The 19,644-nt window shown below is 36.7% G+C and overlaps 4 protein-coding genes across 4 annotated transcripts; 2 read left to right on the top strand and 2 right to left on the bottom strand.

Moving 5' to 3' along the window:
* Nucleotides 1-630: 630 nt before the first annotated feature.
* Nucleotides 631-1,382, top strand: LOC134652115 (uncharacterized protein C7orf50 homolog). The gene has a single exon (XM_063507283.1). The coding sequence runs from the start codon at nt 683-685 to the stop codon at nt 1,370-1,372; it is 690 nt and encodes a 229-aa protein (XP_063363353.1). The 5' UTR covers nt 631-682; the 3' UTR covers nt 1,373-1,382.
* LOC134652118 (thioredoxin, mitochondrial) lies at nt 1,378-2,232 on the bottom strand. Its single transcript, XM_063507286.1, has 2 exons — nt 1,992-2,232; nt 1,378-1,820 (listed from the first exon to the last, which is right to left on the bottom strand). Exons 1-2 carry the CDS (start codon nt 2,171-2,173, stop codon nt 1,556-1,558), a joined length of 447 nt encoding a protein of 148 aa, XP_063363356.1. The 5' UTR covers nt 2,174-2,232; the 3' UTR covers nt 1,378-1,555.
* A 295-nt stretch (nt 2,233-2,527) lies between these two features.
* On the top strand, nt 2,528-16,309 carry LOC134652075 (eukaryotic translation initiation factor 3 subunit L). Its single transcript, XM_063507228.1, has 11 exons — nt 2,528-2,679; nt 2,774-2,875; nt 3,151-3,315; nt 7,832-8,055; nt 8,244-8,376; nt 8,725-8,865; nt 9,406-9,530; nt 10,866-11,028; nt 14,485-14,670; nt 15,379-15,612; nt 16,109-16,309. Exons 1-11 carry the CDS (start codon nt 2,653-2,655, stop codon nt 16,241-16,243), a joined length of 1,635 nt encoding a protein of 544 aa, XP_063363298.1. The 5' UTR covers nt 2,528-2,652; the 3' UTR covers nt 16,244-16,309.
* A 188-nt stretch (nt 16,310-16,497) lies between these two features.
* LOC134652489 (pentatricopeptide repeat-containing protein 1, mitochondrial) lies at nt 16,498-19,432 on the bottom strand. Its single transcript, XM_063507683.1, has 4 exons — nt 17,900-19,432; nt 17,533-17,705; nt 16,991-17,162; nt 16,498-16,761 (listed from the first exon to the last, which is right to left on the bottom strand). The coding sequence occupies exons 1-4, from the start codon at nt 19,373-19,375 to the stop codon at nt 16,519-16,521; spliced, it is 2,064 nt and encodes a 687-aa protein (XP_063363753.1). The 5' UTR covers nt 19,376-19,432; the 3' UTR covers nt 16,498-16,518.
* Nucleotides 19,433-19,644: the final 212 nt, after the last annotated feature.

Raw genomic sequence — 19,644 nt, 5'->3', positions numbered from 1 at the left:
TTATTTTTTGCATTATATATTACTGTAAAAATGTAACCACCCACAATTTCAAAAATATGTGTCCAAATTACAAAAATATAAACTCCAATATCTGGGCCATTTTTGATATTAGATTTTTTTTTTCAAATAAAACGTTTCCTTTGGCATATTTATTTATTTAACCTTTATTGCACAATACAAGAAAGTACAATCTTACCGCATTTCCCTCCTAACAAAACTGGTTTCCAGACATGATATCGTTTTCTATCTTTATGAATAGATTGGACGGGTGGACCGCGGAGCTACTTATTCATTAATGATATGATGGATTTCACAAATATAATATGGTTCACTTTTATGGATTTGTTTATTTATGGCAAACCCCACAAGTTAAAGCTTTTTCATTATTATTTGTTATTATAGCGGCGATAGTCGAACCACAAAAAAATCTTTATCTTAAAAGATACTACTAGTTATATCAGTTTGACGGAGATAATGTATTCGAACGAACAATTCACCAAAACATAACGTTCCATTATAAGCAGAAATAAGATATAATTGCAGCAACTCGAACAAGATAATTATTTAACATGGTAACTTTCTAAATGCCTTTTATGTCAATGTAAATGTGATTGTGATATAACCTAAAAACCTACAACGTTGTGGAAAGTAAACAGTGTTATTTATTATTTATTAAGACAAAATGGGCAGAAAAAATAAAGAAAAGCGAAAACACAAAGAAAAGGAAGATGGCGAATCAGACCAAACCGCAGCTGAACAGAAATTGAATCAAAATGAGGATGAAGAAGAAATGGATGCACAAGCAGTGGACCCTCAGCCGGAGGAATTACCGCACAAGCGAGAACATGACGACGACGACTCCGATGTTGAAGACAAACCGAAAAGAAAGAAAAAGAAAAAACCAATAGTACCTACTGAAACCACGGGACCCAAGAAAGGCCAAAAGTCGATCCGACAAATGAAGAGAGAAAAACATGCTGAACGCCAAGCTACCGCCCAAGCCGTGGCCAAGGACGACCACAAAAACGAATGCCTCAATTACCTGTCGCAATGGAAACACAATAGACAAAACTGGAAATTTATGAAAGCAAAACAAGTATGGCTCTTCAAAAACAAGTTCTCAACTTCATTAGTACCGGATGCATCATGGCCCACACTATTGGAATACTTTGAATCAGCACAGGGCAACATTCGGAAACTGCTGCTAGAAGATGCAAACAAAATAATAATGCAACTAGATGACTGGACAGAATCACAAAATAAGGAAAGTAAAGATGACGAAGAAACCGAGGAGACTAACACTGAAGCTGCCAAACCAGATGATAATGTTTATAAAAGAGCAAGGAACCTAATACAATGTTTACAAGAATAAATCAGTTTTTATAATTTGTTGTTTATTTTGTTCAACTACACTTGGTAACAATAATTATAAATGTGTAAAGTCAGCATCACAGGTAACAATTAATAAGTTAATCTCAATCTACATTTAACAACTGTATAGAGAACTGAAATTACCTGTGCTGCTGACTGTACCGGACTAGATGCACTAAATTATTTATGTATCGACATCTTTCTTCCTGTCTTCAGTAGTGAACTGTTCAATCCACTTGCGAAGCTTATCTGTATCTTGGAGTCCAACAAGACGGTGGAGTACCTTGCCATCTTTAATGGCCACCAAGACAGGAACAGAGCTCACTTCATAGTCAAGAGCCAGGTCTGTTTGTTCATCAATGTCAACTTTAGCGAGCACTACTTTTCCTTTTTTCTCGGATATAATAGACTCAAGACGGGGTGTGAGCATCCTGCATGGATTACACCATCTATAAAAAAGATAAAAATAATTTAAATTCCAATGTTTATTGCTTTGTTATCTACGTTATCGTATTATACTTTGGTTTACTCTATTAGAGAAAAATGCATAAAAAGCTTGATATATGCATGTTCTGATTATATTAAGCGGAAAATATATAATTTGGATATAAATTACTCACGTAGCGAAGAAGTCGACGACGACTGGGACTTTGCTGTTGATTACTTTGTCTTTAAAATCGTCTGTGCTTTGAATCTTCACGATGTCGCCGTAAGCAGGAGTTACAGAAAAACTTCTGATAATGTTCGAGCTTTTTATGCTCAAAGCATTGCGAACAATATTAGAAATTTGGTTCGTCAACATTTTTGTGCAGGAAGACTACTTCGGATGATGAAATAAATAAAAATGAAATGTATGAGAATTTTTGTATGATATTAGTCCTTCATGAAACGTCAGAAACTGTCAAGTGTCAATGCCAGTCACATTATAATTTTTTTTTATTTTAATATCATTTTCTTACTTATTATAGAGGCTAGAACTCGAAAAATCCAATAGATTTTTGTTATTATTAATTTTATACGATTACATCAATTATTTTTTATCCTCAATTTAGCTAAAAGAATACAATACTCACTAGCCTTAAATGTAAAGCTGTTTGAGTTACGCTTATATCTGCTATAAAAGGATAAAAAAAAATGGTTGTGTCGACTTCGACTGTCAAACCGGCCCTTCCTTTTAGCATTTTGCTGGTAGCAAATGCTCTCCGTGTACACATTATTTGGAAAACCCTAATCTGGGAAGCCTTTTTCATGATTATAATTGTGTTATAATAATACGGAAAAATGTATTCAAGTGACGACTATAACGAGGTAAGAGAAATTCATGATAAAGTAATTCTAACCTTGCTGTACGCTAACGTAAGCAAGGAGCCTAACCTAACGCATCAATATTTTATGTTTTCAGGGAGGATATGAGTCCTACGGGGAGCATGGATATGAGCCCCATACCGGAGACCCTCAATATGATTTGGAGTACGATAGATCGTACTATAAAATGCCAGACATGGTAAGTTCTGTTCTTCTTGTAAAATGTATTTTAAATTTGAGTCATCTCATTTTTACATGTCAGAATATGTTTAAAATCTTGCCTATCTTGTAACAATGTAATAAAATATGTAATAGTACTGTATAATTAATTAATACCTATAGATAGACTCCTTAACTCAAAAAATCTTTTTAATTTTTAATAGTAAAGTTTGCATGCATGCTTTTTTATGAATTAAACATATTTTTTTTACATAGACACAAAGAAATAATACCTTATGTTTATTTTTATTCCAGGTTAAGAAATTCCTTGTGTACTTCCGGAATATGATAAACGAGGGTGTTACATACGAGATCTTGAATCTGTATGAAACAACTTTCCCCAAACTGACCGAGCAGTATTTTGAGAATACCCCCTGGCCTGATGAGAATGAAGTGGGACCCATTGTGGACAATGATCATGTAAGTCCTGTACTGTTGACAAATATGGATGTTGCTTGCTGCTCTTAATAGTCTTAATGATAGGTAACTAAATTAATCCAGAAATATAATCATTTCCTATCATTTAGTATAGAGTTTAAAACAGTGGTTCCTAACCTGGGGGTAATTCTAATTAGCTAACCTAATTTAACAATACAACAAACGTACACGTTTTATTTTTTATTACCATTGGGAGGAGGGGTAAAATCAGGTCCCTGGTTAGTCATAGGGGTGACCGGACTGAAAATCAAATCAAATTTAATCTGGTCCGAAATTTTTAATGAATTAGGTGTTTGTACACTAACAAAATATAGTGACCATAAATGTATGTCTACATTGACTTATCATACCATGATACTAATGTAGGTATTTATTCCAGGTTAAGAAGTTCCAGGTTTAGGGATCCTAATTATTTAAAGTGAAATACAAAAACTAAATATATTTTTGGAACTTTTATTGCTTTGTTAAATTCTAAAACAAAATAAATTCAGTATTATTTTCTAGCACAAACTCGATCTATTAAAAGTCGAAGGCTATACTCTAGCATCATCCTATTGTCGTCCTAATAAAGAAGGCGGAGGAGTTTGTATACTATTGAAGCAGGGAATTGAATATACGGAATGTAACGATATAACAGCTATGTCAGTAGAATATTTATTTGAAATCTGTAGTGTAGAAATTAGTAAATTAAATCTAATATTGATCAACTTGTACTGGCCGGATAGTAAAAGATTGCCTGACCTATTTTTTGAATTGTTAACAAAACTAATGCAATACGTACAACATAGATATAACAAAAAAGATATCATTATCGGTGGAGATTTTAATGTAAACATCTTACAAGAAACGAAATGCTCAATAACACTAATAAATTTAATGAAAACCTTCAACTTTCACCAAAGTGTCAAAGAACCCACCAGAATAACTAATACAAGCTCTACATGTATTGATCTTATTTTCAAAAATTTTCACCGTGATAATTGTCAAATTCAAGTACGAGATTATGGGCTATCAGATCACAAAGGTATATTAATTAGCTCTCCATCGGTTGTTTTCGATACACCAGGTACTTGGAATATAACGAAAAGGTTGTATAATGATAAAAATTGCTCAAACTTTAAAACAGAATTAAATAAAATTAATTTTAAAAACATTATATCCTCAACAAAAACGGTAAATGAGAACTATAATCAATTCTACAACGTGATCAACAATACATTGAACCTATGTATACCTAAAATCAAAATTAAATTCAAAATTAAATCTAAAAAAAAGGCATGGTTGACCAAAGGTATTAGACAATCGTGCAAAAATAAAAGATTATTAAAGGTATTTATATCCCAAGCCAATAACGAAATTCTAAACCAACACTATAAGCAATATGAGAAAACATTAAAAAAAGCAGTGATAACGTCTAAAAGGCTATGCAATATAAAAACGATCAAACAATCTGATAATATAATAAAATCAATGTGGTATGTAGTAAAAAGTGAAACCAATAAATTAAATAGGAAAAATCGAAATAATATCAAATTAAAAACTCTAAACACAGTTATTGATGATCCAAAAGCAATCGCTAACACGTTCAATAGCTTTTTCTTGTCAGTCGGAAATCAAACGTTACCCTCGACAGGCAGACCAGTAATATCGACAACTAAAAACTCAATTGTACCTTCGACCAGTATCAGAAGTTAAAAACATAATAAACAGTGATCGGAATTGGTAGTGCCATTTCACGGGACTTCGGTGCGTAAGCTTAGTATGGATATACCTTTTCACCCCGGGATTTCATATTACCTACTTCAATTAAAGACATGCCAAGAAATATTTTTGTGAAAAAAACCGGCCAAGTGCGAGTCGGACTCGCGTTCCAAGGATTCCGTACAGTCAGCGTGAGTCGGACTTAACCGACTCACGCTGACTGCACATTTCTAATAGGTTTTTCTGTCATCTATAGGTAAAGAACTATTTTGTGTATTTTTTTCAAAATTTTAGAATCAGTACTTTCGGAGATAAGGGAGGGGGGGAGGGACTATTATCTTGAATAACGGCTAAACTATTAAGCCAAAAATTATTAAAAAAATATATATTTGAAATCCTTACAATGAGCTCTTTTATTTGATATGTAACACGACACGATATAGTTTGAAAAACTATAATTTTCTCATTTACCCCCCAAAAATGGCCTCCATATTTAAAATTCATTTATTTGCGTTACACGTCCATCTTTGGGTCACAAACTTACATATGTGTGCCAAATTTCAACTTAATTATCCAGTAGTTTCGGAGAAAATAGGCTGTGACAGACGGACGGACAGACAGACGCACGAGTGATCCTATTAGGGTTCCGTTTTTCCTTTTGAGGTACGGAACCCTAAAAATAAGAGTCTTGGAATCCCGAGTCTTATCCATGTTGTACAATGTTTGAGGTCATTCACCCCAAATGGCACTACCTATTCCGATCATTGATAATAAAAAACTTAAAAAACAAACGAAGCTATGGATACGATGAAATGCCGCCTTATTTAATTAGGCAATGTGCAGATATACTGTCAGGACCCTTAGCGCTTCTTATAAACCAATCATTCGCGGAAGGTACTGTTCCGGATGCGATAAAAATTTCAGTAATAAAACCCGTCCACAAAAAGGGCAATAAAACCGACTGTAATAATTATCGACCAATAGCGCTCTTATCGACCTTCTCAAAAATATTTGAAACCGCGATGTCAAGGCGACTCTACTCCTTTTACGAAAAATTTCACATCTTTAATGACGCCCAATACGGCTTCCGAGAGAAGCGATCTACAACCCTAGCAGTGTACAAGTTTGTTCGAGAAGTACTAAATATAATTAATGAAAGAAAATACGCTATAGGCGTTTTACTAGATATGAGCAAGGCCTACGACCGAGTTAAGTATAACATATTATTAAAAAAACTAAAAGATATAGGCATAAGAGGAAATGCTCATGACTGGTTTTCTTCATACCTCTCAAACCGCGTACAGTACGTCGAAATAGAACATCACAATTACAACACTGAAACAATAGACTATGTCCAATCACAAATAACAAAAGTAAACCAATCGATACCCCAGGGAAGCGTCCTTGGATGTATTTTATTTCTGATCTACATAAATGATTTACCCAAAATAATAAATAGCCCAAGTACCTTGTTCGCTGACATTTCTTTTGTAATATCTTGCGAAAACGAACAAAACTTGAACCGTGATTTAAACTCTACTTTAGAAGAAGTTGTAACCTGGCTTAGTGACCACAACTTACAAGTAAACTTCGAAAAAACGAAAATTATACAGTTTAAACCTTTTCAAAAACGAACATTGAACATTAATTACTCTTACAACAATAATAAAATAGAATCAATTAATTCAACGGTATTTTTGGGTATTAACATTGACTCAGCCCTAAACTGGAAAAATCACATAAATAAAATAAGTAACAAATTAAGTAGCTTCATTTACGCATTATATCACCTAAAAATATGTACCGACATAAATATAGCCACCAATGCATACTACGCCTACGCTCACTCTTGGTTGCAATATGGAATTATACTGTGGGGAAATAGTCCAAGCGTGAACAATCTTTTCTTGCTACAAAAGCACTGTATTAGGATCCTTGTAAATATTCATCAACTGGAAAGCTGCAAACCTTATTTCATAAAGTTAAGAATCCTAACCTTAATCTCCATGTACATATTGGAAGTTTGTCTTTTCGTGAAGAATAATGGAAACCTCTTTCCTCAATACTCGCGACCGGCCCACCTACGACCTAAAACTAGACTAGCCACACAAAACTCCACTCTACAGATGATCCATAAAGGCCCTTTTGGCATGGCCATAAAAATATATAATAAAATACCAAACGAAATCAAAGAAATAAGTACATATAATAACTTTAAGAATACATTAAAAACATACCTAGTAAAAAAAGCGTACTACACATTAAATGATTTTTTTAACGAAAATATGGACGAATAACGTTAGGTACCGGCAGTACTGGCACGGATATGGTTGAAAGTTTCAGGAGAGACCATTATTATAAACCATACACTAGCTCTTAGGAATTGGCTTAAGCCTATGATGCATGTTATCTCATAAGTTAGTGTTAAGTATATTGCTATACCCTTATAGGGTTCATGTGGAACTGTACTAAGTAGTTTTTAAGATCTGTATACTAATATGAGTGCAATAAACAATTCTGATTCTGATTCTGAAAAGAAAGAGGAGGCTTAGATGTGGCCCTTAGATCTAAAAGTATGGAGACTTCAAATGCTTCAGAAATCCATACTAATATTATAAATGAAAAAGTGTGTCTGTCTGTCTGTTATCTCTTCATCTTCACGCATAAATTGCTGAACCAATTTAGTTGAAAGTTGGGTCCCGGGGAAGGATACAGGATAGTTTTTATCCCGAAAATCATCCCTTAAGACGGTGATAATTATCTCACTTAATTATTGATACATAAATATAATTCCCAGGTTTTCATGATCCTGTACACAGAGCTGTACTACCGCGATATCTACGCCCGCGTTCCCGGCGGGCCCAAGCCTGAGCAGCGCTTCCAGTCGTTCTACAACTACTGCGACCTGTTCAACTACATCCTGTCCGCGGAGACCCCTGTCCCGCTGGAGTTGCCCGACCAGTGGCTCTGGGAGCTGATTGACGAGTTTGTCTATCAATTCCAGTCATTTGCGCAGTATAGGTAAGGGACTTCAGTTAATCACGTGAATTTTGCCCAAATCCTACCAATACAAAAGCCTATCCAGTGGTTCTACAAAACCTGTGACCTATTCAAGTACAAACAATAGCTGAACTACTTACTTATGGTCAGTTAAGTGTGTTTCTGCTAGTATTACACTAAGCACATATTTCCATTCTTGATTTGTACAGGTCCCGCACCTCCAAGTTGAGTCAGGCTGAGATAGACGCGCTCAACACGGAGAACAAGGCATGGAACGTGCTCTGCATCCTCAACGTCCTGCACTCTCTCGTGGACAAGTCCAACATCAAGCGCCAACTTGAGGTATGACCACAATATTGTAACTACCAGAAGGAGGAAAACAATACCACATTTAAGGCTTCGGCACACAGGCGCGTTTTACGGGCGGAGCGTGAGCATTTTGTATGCGCCCGGAAAACGCGCCTATGTGACGAAGCCTTTAAAAAAATTAATCTTTCATATTCTTGTGGTCAAAAATCGTGGGTTAGCCTCGGTGAGCAGAATAAATTAAAAACTCGCGTTCCAAGGGTTCCGTACATGAAGTCCGACTCACGCTTGACTGCACATTTCTAATAGGTTTTCCTGTCATCTATAGGTCAAGAACTATTTTGTGTTTTTTTTTTTTTTTTTTCAAAATTACTATTGTCGCAGGTGTACGCGGCGGGCGGCGACCCCGACTCCGTGGCGGGCGAGTTCGGGCGCCACTCGCTGTACAAGATGCTGGGCTACTTCTCGCTCGTGGGGCTGCTGCGGCTGCACTCGCTGCTCGGAGACTACTACCAGGCCATCAAGGTAGCTCTAGCTGCTCTGATGGTGGAGTTTCCTTATCTACCTGTCCATGATGTCTTGCTCTTGCATATTCAAGGGAGGCAGATAACAAAATTAAGATTTTTGATGTTCGTGATCCTCGGAAGATTGGCATGGGAACCTCGTAGAATAAAACATTGTAAATAGAAATTTAATTTTTACAAGCAGAAACGTCTGCGACCGATGCTATTAAGCGGCCGTGAGTTCAAGTCTCACCCAAGACAGTATTTTTTCACTTTTAAAATTTATTCTAAGCTTGATTGTGAATAGAATTAGTAATTCAATCCACTCACAGAATTTTCTCAACAAGTTACCAACTGATACATTCATACACCACTCTGTAATCTATATAAAGGCTTCGGCACACAGGCGCGTTTTCCGGGCGGGGCGTGAGCGTTTTGTATGTAAAAGCGGCGCGCCCCGCTCACGCCGCGCCTGGAAAACGCGCCTGTGTGACGAAGCCTTAAGTTTTTACCAATAATTACAAAGTAAAAGTTACTAAACCGTTTTATTCACCAACAACAGGTGCTGGAAAACATCGAGCTCCACAAGAAGTCGCAGTACTCGCACGTGCCCGCGTGCCAGATCTCCACCTCTTACTACGTCGGTTTTGCGTACATGATGATGCGCCGCTACGCTGATGCCATCAGGTACTAATCGTAACGTAATTTACTAATTTATTTACTTAGAAAAAAAAAATTATCTTAATTTTAAAGAGGTTTTGTCACACAGTGACTATGTCACCCCTGTAGTGAGATAATGTAATAATGTAGTAGTGTAGAATTACTTACACCACTACATTATTTTTAAGTACAGGTTGCACATCATCCTGGCCTCGTCCGATAGAGGCGATGCCAGGACGACGTTGCAACTCCCTAAGTTGGTAGTTTTGATGAATGTCACTCCTCAGCGCCTCGTTGCGGACACATTCCATCAACACATGGTGGACGTCTTCTATTATATCGCACTCAGAGCAGTTTGGTGTTGCAGCAAGTTTCATCAGGTGCTTGAATTTGTTTGATGGAATGTGCCCGGAACGAAGCCTAGGGACTGATACTACCTGTTTCCTACTTAGTTTTTTGTCAAACCATGGGACCTGAGGGGGCTGGCATTGAATTGTTCTGTACCAAATTCCTTTAGTAAGCGAGCGCTCATCAAAGTATTCCTTCCAAATTTGTCTGCAACTAACCCTAACTTTACCTAATACTTCGCTGTGCACTGGATTTACTTAGAAACATACCGTTTCTTATAAGTACTTCTATTTATATGATACTTAGGTATAGACATGGGTTATAGACATCTGGATACGATACCCTGGAAAAACAATGACCATACTTGTAGTCTTTTTATTTGAATTTCTCAATGTGCATCCAGATCTAGCAAAGACTTCAGCGCGCCATTCCCCATTCATTAGCGTCGCTAACTGAACACGTTCCTTCCTTCCAGTGAGTTCCAAATTGCGCGCTAAATTTACGATATCTAAACGCACGTTCCAATTCAGAGTTGTTTGTAATATTTTTTTTTTAAATTTTAAATCTGCAATCGACTGTTCTAGCCATAATCAGATGGTATATGTTTTTTTTTTAATTTAATAATCATTTGTTATAAATATCGAATAACTATTGTAATATGAATGATTATGGGTATTTATTAGGACTGTTTCATTTTAAACATAGATAGAGAGAAGTAAATTATTACATTTTACTAATTCATTCGGTTTTTTTAATTATTATTTAGGGTGGTGTTCCACTGAGCACCATCACCAGTTTGCGTGGGGGCTTATTATCTCTGATCTAGCCCTAGAATGTGCCATCTTTTTAGCCTCGGTATGTAGTGTATTAGAACAAATTAAATTATTTTCAGAAAATATTTTAATTTGTTTTTATTTCAAGTAGACACACTACTATAAATTATAAACTTTGAATCGTTTAACAGGTTTCTGGCTAGTTCGTTGTTTGTAATAATAATAACGTGTTTGTTCTAAGGACCCTGTCCTCAGCCCTGCTGTACATGCAGCGCACCAAGCAGCTGTTCTCGACGCGCTCGTACCAGAACGACCAGATCAACAAGCAGACGGAGCAGATGTACCACCTGCTGGCCATCTGCCTGGTGCTGCATCCGCAGTGCGTCGACGAGAGCATCCAGCAGGTACGGGACCTGGATTTTGAACGAGATTTATTACCAAAACCATAGAGAAAAAAATACATAGAGTGTTCACTCCATACATCAGTTTTAGTACCAAAAAGACTATTAGCATCTAGTATCGAGTAGCGGAACTATCAGTACTGCTACTTGACAATAGATGTAGCACCGACCGGAAAGTCTTATGCTGTTGAGATAAGACTTTCCGGTCGGTGCGACATCTATTGTCAAGTAGCAGTACTGATAGTTCCGCTACTCGATGCTAGATGTAGACACTGAAATTAATAGTCTGAACTGATGTATGGAGTGAGCACTCTTGTCTTACTTATTTCTCTATGCCAAAACTACTGTCGATCTATTGACTAGATTATGACTGAAGTGACTAAACAACTTAATGCCCTTGATCGTGGCGTGGTGATATTTTTTGGCAGCGATAGCAGGCGTGGCTCACTCAGCGATTTCGTCGCTTTGCTACAGGTAGCTAAAAGTACATCCGTTCCACGCCAATTTTGGTGGCTAGCCATAAGCCGCGCGTGGCGCTGTCGCCACCTAGCGGCCATATATGTGCTGATCGTAACAGACGCGTTTTGTTAGAGAGTGAGTCTTCTGTACCTAGTACTATTATTTATTCTGTGGCGATAGTAGTAAAGACAATGTTATCTTTGCTATAATTATATAGCTGTTGCTGATGGAAGCACTGCCATGGGGCAGTAGACAGATTTTGATGCAGTTTTCGACTATACGGTAAATTGACTAGGATATTTAAATTGATCCTATTCGTCAAAAATGTGTTAAGTTAGGCTGCTATGTCACTCAAATCGTTAAAAAAAACAAGTGCAGTGATATACACGCATCAGCTTTCAGCTGCTAGTGTATTAAACAATATATCTATATATATAAATGCAAGTGTCCTGACTGACTGACTGACTGACTGACTGACTGATTCATCAACGCAGAGCCGAAACTACAAAAGCTAGAAAGTTGAAATTTGGACACGAGGTTGCATTTGTAAAGTGTACAAGAGATAAGAAGCGATTTTGAAAAATTCAACCCCTAAGGGGGTTAAAAAGGGGATGAAAGGTTGTATGGGGTTCAAGTTTTAGTTTAAGCTAGGAATTTGAAACTTTGTGAAAATGTATTATATTAAAAAACAAGAAAACTAATTTCAGCGTTTTCGAAAATTCATCCCCCAAGGTGGTGAAAAAGGGGTTGAAAGTTTGTATGGAGATCAAATATTTTTGTGAGTGTGGAACTTGAAACTTTGTATATGGGTATATTATTATAAGACAGGAAAAGTAATTTCAGCGTTTTTAAAAATTCATCCCCTAACAGGGTTAAAAAGGGGTTGAAAGTTTGAATCCATTACAAATGCGTTGAAACTTCTTAGAAAGGCATAATAGCCGATTACAAAACAAAGTAATTGCGACGTTTTAGGAAATTCAACCCCTAAGGGGGTAAAAAAGGGGATGAAACTTTGTCTTGGGGTGCAAATTTTATTTTAAGCTAGGACCTTGAAACTTTGCGAAAAGGTATTAAATTAAAAAACAAGAAAACTAATTTCAGCGTTTTTAAAAATTCATCCCCCGAGGTGGTGAGAAAGGGGTTGAAAGTTTGTACGGAGATCAAATATTATTGAGGGTGCGGGACTTGAGTCTTTGTATAAAGCCATATTATTCGAACTCAAGAAAAGTAATTTCAGCGTTTTTAAAAATTAATCCCTTAAAAGGGTTAAAAGGGGATGAAAGGTTGTATGGGGTTCAAGATTTATTTTAAACTAGGAATTTGAAACTTTGTGAAAATATATTATATAAAAAAATAAGAAAACTAATTTCAGCGTTTTCGAAAATTCATCCCCCAAGGTGGTGAAAAAGGGGTTGAATGTTTGTATGGAGATCAAATATTTTTGTGAGTGTGGGACTTGAATCTTTGTATAAAGTCGTATTATTAGAACTCAAGAAAAATAATTTCAGCGTTTTTAAAAATTCACCCACCAAGGTGGTGAAAAAGGGGTTGAAAGTTTGTATGGAGATCAAATATTTTTGAACGTGCGGGACTTGAATCTTTGTATAAAGCCGTATTATTAGAACTCAAGAAAAATAATTTCAGCGTTTTTAAAAATTCATCCCCTAAGGTGGTTAAAAAGGGGTTGAAAGTTTGTATGGAGATCAAATATTTTTAAAAGTGCGGGACTTGAATCTTTGTATAAAGCCATATTATTAGAACTGAAGAAAAATAATTTCAGCGTTTTTAAAAATTCATCCCTCAAGGTGGTGAAAAAGGGGTTGAAAGTTTGTATGGAGATCAAATGTTTTTAAGAGTGCGGGACTTGAATCTCTGTATAAAGTCTTATTATTAGAATTCAAGAAAAATAATTACAGCATTTTTAAAAATTCATCCCCCAAGGTGGTGAAAAAGGGGTTGAAAGTTTGTATGCAGATCAAATATTTTTGAGAGTGCGGGACTTGAATCTTGGTATAAAGCCATATTATTAGAACTTAAGAAAAGTAATTTCAGCGTTTTTTTTAAATTCGTCCCTTTAAGGGTTAAAGTTAAAAAGGGGTTGAAAGATTGTTTAAATTTTATTTTAAGCTAGGAACTTCAAGCTTCGTAAATAGGTAGTTACGTAGTAGGTTTTATTAAATAGTGGACTTGAAAATCTTCTGGGGGTTGAGAGGGATTACTTATTATCGAGAACAATTTTATTCAGTTTGGGGCTTGAAACTTCGTAGCCAGGTTGTGAAAGACAAATCTAATAATTAAGTTGTATAATACTTAACAAATGATTAACCGTCCCTACTGCTATCTTTTGCTGCATAATGTTCTAAGCTAATGTAGAATATATAACCACCAATATACAAATCCACGCGTACGAAGTCGCGGGCAACAGCTAGTAATATATATATATATAATAAATAATCGCCCAAAGTAGTGTTTCAATAGGTTACAGGAATTGTTAAATAATAGGCTACATGACTAATTTTTTTTATGGTATCAATCGATCGGGATTGTTTTTAGGATCAAATGTATATATGGGACCCATTGCATTAAAGTAACACAAAAGTCAGAAATTATAGTCAAAGTCCGACAGTCGCACTTCACTCGCGAAACGCCCTATACAAAACGGCCGGAGGCCGTGACGTCATCGCTGATCTTGTAGTATGGACAAAACAAGAAAATTGCGTTTTTGTCGGTGAAATATCGCGTTTATGTATATAGTTGCTATACAATATTTTTTTGGATGAAATGTAAGGAATCGAATGGTACCCTTACTTTTATCGTTTTTGGAAGTTAAAAAAAAACTTAAATTTTGAAACTTTCAGGTCCTGTAATTTTGTAATTTTTCAATATTTTATTTTAATATCCACATTATCGTGATAAATTGCTCGTTTGCTATCTATTTTACTAGATTTTGTTATAAAATTCAACATGTGTCATCCCTATTCTCATGGAATGTGTTTGCAGGTGCTCCGCGAGAAGAACTACCACGAGAAGATGTTCAAGATGCAGTACGGCGACCTGACCGAGTTCGAGAGCTGCTTCACGTTCGCCTGCCCCAAGTTCCTGTCGCCCTGCCCGCCGCCCGTCGAGCCCGGCTCCAACTACGGCAAGGACGCCGTCAAACACCAGACACAAGTCTTCATGGACGAGGTACGTCATACTTGAAAAAACTCGATATTACTTTTACCATAGAGAAATAAGTAAGACAAGAGTGCTCACTCCAAACATCAGTTCAGACTATTAATTTCAGTGGCTACATCTAGCATCGAGTAGCGGAACTATCAGTACTGCTACTTGACAATAGATGTCGCACCGACCGGAAAGTCTTATCAGCATAAGACTTTCCGGTCGGTGCTACATCTATTGTCAAGTAGCAGTACTGATAGTTCCGCTATTCGATACTAGATGCTAATAGTCTTTTTGGTACTAAAACTGATGTATGGAGTGAGCACTCTATGTATTTTTTTCTCTATGCTTTTACTCAGTGTTTCAATGGACCAGGTAACATGCTCCGTCAGATGTTCTCATAGCTCTGTGAGTCTGATGTATGGAACATAATAACAATGCGCACGAAACGAACACGTCCCGATCTGCGCGCGGCAAACGACTTAGGGTTGGGTTGGTTGCACCAAACTGTTTGTCATCGTTAAAGAGTTCGCTAATTTTTATTGTATGGAAAGTTTCATAGTTAACCGTCGCGGCGCGCCGGGTGACGTTGATCAGTCTGTCAAGTGCGGATGGTGCAACTAGGCTGGCACTTAGGCGCCTTTAAGTATGCCGAAATACCGACACCGAGCGGCTCGGCCAAAGTCGCCTCTACGATACGGCAATGTAAACACGTTATTTTGAAACCGTCAGGTCCGCCAGCAGAAGATGCTGCCGACCATCCGCTCGTACCTGAAGCTGTACACGACGCTGCCGCTGGTGAAGCTGGCCGCCTTCATGTCGGCGGCGCGCGGCGGCGACCGCGACGCGGCGCGCGAACACGCGGCCCTCGCCATACACCTGCTCTGCTTCAAGCACAAGATGAAGAACGTCGTGTGGTCTAAAGGCCCGAGTGGGCTCGATGGCAAGTTCCAGAGCGGATCCGAGGTACAGACACCCTTTTTGTGTATGTAAAATGTAAACCGTCCGGGACGGAATGGCGACGAGTGCCAATGGACATAGCGCTCCCCAATCCACGAATCCTCTTTTATTATCATCTTATCAGATTGATAAGACATACAAAGCTGATGGAGGCTAAGGGTGCCTATTAGGTACTATGACATGTAATAAATGTTTCACGTTCACATCGTGTTTGAGCTCGTGAGAATCATCTTGATGAGAATTTAATGAGTGACTGTACCAAGAAACATCAGCAATAAAAGTTGTTTGCAAACATTTAGATTTTGAATTAGACTCCAAATTACAGTAGGTGTAGAATCTGTGCGGAAAGAGAAGAGTCGTGGATTGTATTGGACCCCATACATTCCACGACTCTTCTCTTTCCGCACAGACTAATATTCCTAAGGTCGGCTATTAAAAGTAATAGTTAAGCCAGCAAATAGCTCCATTCTAGTGAAGCCTAAATCATAATGTACTATTCCAGCTGGACTTCTACATCGACAACGACATGATCCACATCGCGGACACGAAGGTGGCGCACCGCTACGGCGACTTTTTCATCCGCAAGATCCTCAAGTTCGAGGAGCTCAACCGCAAGCTCCACCACATCAAGATTTAAATCCCAACTCAAACAAAAGGGTAATCAGCTCTAATTTAGAACCCAAGAGGCTTTCTCCAGCTACACAAGCCTAATTTCTTTTTACTGAATAATCTATGAGTTGTGGATGCGGTTCGAAGTGCCAATAACTGAGGTACCTTTTAAGGACACATCAATACTATCAATAGCTCCTTTCTTTTCGATTTACGACCAATAGTAACCACAGAATGTACTTTGTAAGCTACAGTATTTTGTAAAAAGAATAAACATCAGAATACAACTCATGTTTTATTTGATCACAGTTTTGACGTATATTTAAAAAATTTCCTGTCCCGCTTGAAAAACCTCTTCGGTTCCTTGATGGTAAAGTTCTGATGCTGCACGGTCTCTGGATATGGTTCCTGGAACTGTTTCCAAGGGTGCTCTTCTGCAAGAGTAGAGTCTATGTCAAATTGCTTCAGCCATTTATTGTAGTGGTCTGCAAACTTCTTGAAGGATTTCACAAACTCTGGAGAACATTTGTAACTGCCCTTCGCGGTCTGCAATTAAAAATAAGAAAGTGTATCAAATTACTCCAAGAAAGTAATAAAATATATATCAAAACGTAAGTTTTAATTAATTAACTATTCTGTGATCAAGTGTAGTTCATTCATGATTTCATAGGCCTAACAAAATATTACGTAAGTAATTTATTGAGTCTTATTTTTGACATAAATTATGAGGCTAAGAAACTTAAGAACATTTATGCTGAGCAGCAAGATTATTTACCTTTTGCATTTTATCAGTACACTTTTCGATAAAAGATTCCAGGTGTTTGATAAATAATCCATTCGGTTTTAAATTTTCGTCCTTTACATATTTCATTATGTATGTTATGTACTCAAACTGGCAAGCCACAGTACCTTGCCTCAACATACTGCCCAGAATTTCTATGTTCACCCTGTAACAATAATAAGGTAGTAAATTTCTAGTTATTTATATACATATACACATACATGGCTATTATTATTATACACACATATATGGCATTTTTTAGTACCCAACTGTGGAAAGCAAAAAGAATGTTATGATTTTGATATTTCTCACTGTGCAGTCATCATCGGGTACAACTCAATTTTCAAGGCTTTGTGTAACTTTCATCTATTAATAATGATGATGGTAGGTACAGTCAGCTGCAGAGATAGCATTGATTTTTTTACACAACTCAACTATTTCTACACTAATTAAAAGCCGAGACACATGACAAGATGTTGTGTGGTCAGGTGCACTAGATCCAATTGAGTTAAGCTTAATAGTTTAATTAGTATTACTTAAGTTGTTCTTCTTTCATTTCAACAAGGAGACATTCCGCTTTTTCTTTAGTATCACAAGCCATTGCCAGCACCCCATATGTCATGATGTTCTTCTTTAGTTCATATTTCTTCTTGAGGCCATACTTCCTTTTACGCCGTTTTGTCTCATTCTCTATCATTTCTTTTATTTCCTGTAATAAAGACACAATTAGTTATGTATTGGAAATATTTGAATAACAATATCTTATATTTGTTAATCTTAGTTGTGTACACTGTACTATGCAGTTAAAACTGCAGCAGACAAATGCGAACTTTTCATGGTATTGTTTTTTACACATTTGTTAGCAATTTAAAAAATTGTATTAAAAGATAATATTACACTTACAAAAGCACCAATGTAATCTGATCGTAGACATCTCTTCTTAATAAGCATGTTGTAAAAATCTATATCAGCTATGACATCAGAAGATTTAATTGTTTCAAGTAGTTTTAGTTCTGCTTCTTTCGTTTCTTCCAACAATGGCAACATTTGTGTAAATGTCTTTATATCGGGCTTCACAGAGTAAACTGCCATTTCCTTTAGAAAATCATCTTGCCCACCAACAACAGCAAATTTGTCTTGAACCGACTGAATTTCCTTTAATGCTAGCACCTGCTCCATTTTTAATGACCTGGAAAGGAGATTAGGTGATGTTCTTTCATCAATTTTGGGCAATGTTTGTATACTCTTGTTCACAATTTCTATAGGCATATCTTCATTTTCTGTATGAGATAATGCCTCTTCTTTTAAATCAGTATTTGGAACCTCATAACTTATATCTAAATCTTTTTTGTTGTTATCAACAGTATGATTTTCTGGTAATTGTTTTCTTTTGGCATTCCTGTTCCCAGCTTCAAGGCTTGAATTGTTCTGAACTGCACTCAATATCACAGTATTTGGTATGATATGGTCCTGAATTATTCCAATTAATTCATGAATTTCTTGTGCTGTGCCTAATTGACAGTCTTTAACACATTTCAGCATCAGATTAAAAGAGAATATGTTTGGTTTTTCCCTCATTTTCAACATTTTCCTCCAAACAACCAGTGCATGCCTTAAACCACTATTGTTGTCAGATATACAGGCTTGTAGTAGATGGTTAAATGTGTGCACTCTTATTTTGATTTTCTTTGATATCATTTCATCAACAATTTGAAAAGCTGTTGGTAAGTCTCCACACCGACCGAATGCCTTGATCATAGCATTGTAATTTGTTAAGTTTGGTTCTATTCCCTTCTCAATCATAAGTGTTCTGAGATGCTGGGCATGTTTAAGACCATTTTCAGGCCATGGACTATTAGCACAGGCATTAAATAAGCATGTATATGTATCACCAGTGGGCTTCAAGGCCCGTCGCTTCATGTCATTGAATAGTTTGAAGGCTTTCTTAGTATATCCTACATCAGCACAAGCCCCGATTAGTATGTTGTAAATGTAGTTTTCAGGTGTCGCCCTATCTTCCTTCAGCATTCTTACCTCTAAAACGTCTATAGCTTCTTTTATTCTTTTGCGTTCCAAATACTGCTTAATCAAATCAGCATACTGTTTTGTTGTCAGAATCTGGGATTTGAGTGGTCGATCTTTCAAAAACTTTTCTTCCTTAATATCTCCTTCATCTTCCAGGAGAACTTCGTGATTTTTTTTACCGGCAAGAGTGCCAAAAGTGTCTGGGTCTTCCAAATATATGAAATTATTTTCTGTTCGGTATTCTTTACGTTTCATAACTTTGTTTTGCAATGCCTCTGTATGACAATTGACGTTCCGCGGAATTAATGCAGCGTTCCTTACAAGGCGTATTAGTTTCCAACACTGGAGAGCCATAATTATATAAAAATTAACGCATAACTTTGATTTAAACAAACACAAACATAACCTAACCGTACTTGCCGTGTTGCCGTACTAAAACCTCGATCTCGATGAAGGACGTCAATTTTTGACATTATATTTATGAATTTTTCAACGTTTTAACATATTACTCGAATAGCTTAGGAAGTGACGAGCTGTATTTTTCTTCTCATAAATAGATATGACAAACAAAAATCATGTTAGAAAGCGACTCATTTGGTTGTATAGTCCGTCAACCAAATCTT

The sequence above is a fragment of the Cydia amplana genome, chromosome 11 (genome assembly GCF_948474715.1).
Source record: "Cydia amplana chromosome 11, ilCydAmpl1.1, whole genome shotgun sequence".
In the NCBI taxonomy this organism is placed as follows: domain Eukaryota; kingdom Metazoa; phylum Arthropoda; class Insecta; order Lepidoptera; family Tortricidae; genus Cydia; species Cydia amplana.
Note: the sequence above shows the minus strand (reverse complement) of the source record. Positions and strands in the feature narration are given on the sequence as shown.